General features: G+C 42.7%; 1 protein-coding gene across 2 annotated transcripts in view; it reads right to left on the bottom strand.

Annotated features, from left to right (window-relative positions):
- Window positions 1-2,500, bottom strand: part of LOC135109924 (uncharacterized) — a 21,761-nt gene that overhangs the window by 7,181 nt on the left and 12,080 nt on the right. Inside the window, exons 2-3 of one of the 2 annotated variants that reach the window (XM_064021822.1) lie at window positions 1,698-2,177; window positions 1,088-1,210 (exon numbers count right to left, since the gene is read on the bottom strand). In XM_064021822.1, coding sequence (XP_063877892.1) covers window positions 1,088-1,210; window positions 1,698-1,779 — 205 coding nt within the window. In that variant the 5' untranslated portion in view covers window positions 1,780-2,177. The remainder of the gene's footprint in view (window positions 1-1,087; window positions 1,211-1,697; window positions 2,178-2,500) is intronic. The other variant, XM_064021823.1, reaches the window with a different exon arrangement.

The raw sequence follows: 2,500 nt of genomic DNA, 5'->3' as shown, positions 1-2,500 counted from the left end.
AAATTTCATTGTTATTTTGTCACAAGAAGTGTATTTAAGTAAAACATATTCGCTGAAAATCTTATCCTAGTCTGATCATTAGTGTGAGTACAGGTCTACTTTTCCAAGGCTTTCCCTATCCAGAACAAAACCCACCATATCTCAAAAAAAAAAAAAAAAAAAAACTTATGAACAATATTCAATGTCATTTTGCCACAAGATGGGTACTTAAGTAACATATATGTGGCGAAAAGTTAATCTCAAAGTGACTATTAGTGTGGAAATGGGAGTACTATTTGTAAGGGACCTTTGAGATTTCGCCGCGATTAAAAACTCTACGGGGTTTGCGTACCACGTTTCACTTACTCTACGGGGAATGCCTGCCGCGTTTCACCAAGTCTTTCTAAAATGCTTGCCGCCCCTCTCAGTGTCGTATATTATTGACAGAGGCTCTCGTAAGTGTTCCCAGAGTTCCCAGCAGTTGTCCAAGCGTTAAACAGCCAATCAATGACTGCAGTCATCTGTACAGAGGTGTGTTTTTGTAATGTCTTCTTACGCATTCTGGCGTCTCATCTCAGTAACTCTTAATAGGCTGTGGTGGAAGTTAATTAGGTTTTCAAAGGTGTTTTCATGATTTTAGTGATAGTTTAATGAGTATCCTGTATCATCAGTAGGAAAACAGTGGTGAGGATCTCACTAACCATCTCTGAGCCATTGAAAAAGAAAACGAGTGCAGTGAAGGCGAGACAAGCATGCTCAGCCGTAACCACGCGTTGCTTCGCACCATCCCGAGGCTACGCTCCGGGGAATGCAGTAACTGTTACGGCTTAGTGGCATCTCATTACGTGGTGACTCAATCACCGCCGTAACAAAGAAATATTCCTTGAACTTGGCGTTACACTTCAATACATCCCTGAGAAATGTCGTACGTAAAATATCGTACACTTTCTCATATAAAAGTGAGAATTGTAAGGAGAATGTACAAAATATTAAACTTTTATTGAAACACTGAAGCTGTGAATTATTCAAAGAAAATAAATGATACTAAGAGATGTGTTTTCCTGTCTCTAACACTTCAGTACCTTTCTGTGAACTACTGCACACTTACTGAAGTCAAAGTTTGCATTGATGCCGCCGTAGTCTTTGAGGCGGAAGAGGTAGGAGTCTCTGACGCCGCAGGACACAAACCAACCCTTCTTGTTGTCCACCACGCAGATCCCCGCCGCCGACCCTGCACGCAAACATACGCAAATAACACACACGCAAACACTCGCAAATAACACACGCACGACTCATTACTTTTAGCGCAAACACACACATATACACGCTCCTACTACTACTACTACTACTACTACTACTACTACTGCTGCTGCTGCTGGTGGTGCTGCTGCTGTTACTACTACTACTACTACTACTACTACTACTACTACTACTACTACTACTGCTACTACTACTACTACTACTACTACTTTGCTACTACTACTGTACCTACTCCTGCTATGTCATGCTTAAACGTATTTCTGAATAATGCACATGATTTTTACACACACACACACACACACACACACACACACACACACACACACACACACACACACACACACACACACACACATGACTTGATACTATAACGCACTCTCTCTCTCTCTCTCTCTCTCTCTCTCTCTCTCTCTCTCTCTCTCTCTCTCTCTCTCTCTCTCTTTCCGTCACGTACTTACCTACACAACACAACACCACAGCTGCCAGCAGGAACACTCGGCAAGACGACGTACCCTGGCATCTTCTTCTTCCTCCTCCCATGTTTTCCTCTCCTCCGTTCCTCCGCTTCCTGTCACGCACTCCAGTACAATCCGGTTACCTCACGTCCTTCATTCAGAGACAAGATTACTGGCACCACGTTTCCTTATCATCATTTACAGTCACCTTTTTGATCACTAACTCGTTTTCTTTCCTCACTCGTTCATCTTGCGGGTAAAAACGCACTCCGGAAACTGACAGAAACAAGTGGGTAACTTCGCTATTTGAAGTGCCTCAGGATCGATGTGTTTTTTATCAAATTTTTTTTTCTTTTAGCACTTTTATGACTTTTCTAGCACAGATTCAAGCGTACAGGACGAAGTAAGGGAGGAAGGGAGGGAGGGACGGAGGGAGGGCTGCCAGTGGTGGATGGCTCAAACCAGTCTTTTCTATGCCAATAACTGCAAAAAAAATAGAGACACAAAGAACTGGTTAGTAAAAAAAAAAATGTATGTCAGCATTAAGAAGTGGAGACTATGTGGGTTAGTTTGTACTGATGGAAGGAGGGAATGACGGAAAGAGAGACTAAGAGAGGAGAGGAAAGAAAGGAGGAAAGAGAGGATGTGTTAGTGATGGAAGGTCAATGAAGAGGAAAAAGAGAGGAAAGAAGAGATGGATGGGAGAAAAGGAGAAAAGTAAAATAGAGAAGGTGAGGAAGATGGAGGAAATGGTGAGAGGAAGGGGAAGGAAGGGAAGGAGACGTGAGCAGACAGACAGACAGACA

The sequence above is a fragment of the Scylla paramamosain genome, chromosome 19 (assembly GCF_035594125.1).
Source record: "Scylla paramamosain isolate STU-SP2022 chromosome 19, ASM3559412v1, whole genome shotgun sequence".
In the NCBI taxonomy this organism is placed as follows: Eukaryota; Metazoa; Arthropoda; class Malacostraca; order Decapoda; family Portunidae; genus Scylla; species Scylla paramamosain.
The sequence above is the reverse complement of the archived record's forward strand: the minus strand, read 5'-3'. Positions and strand labels throughout refer to the sequence as shown.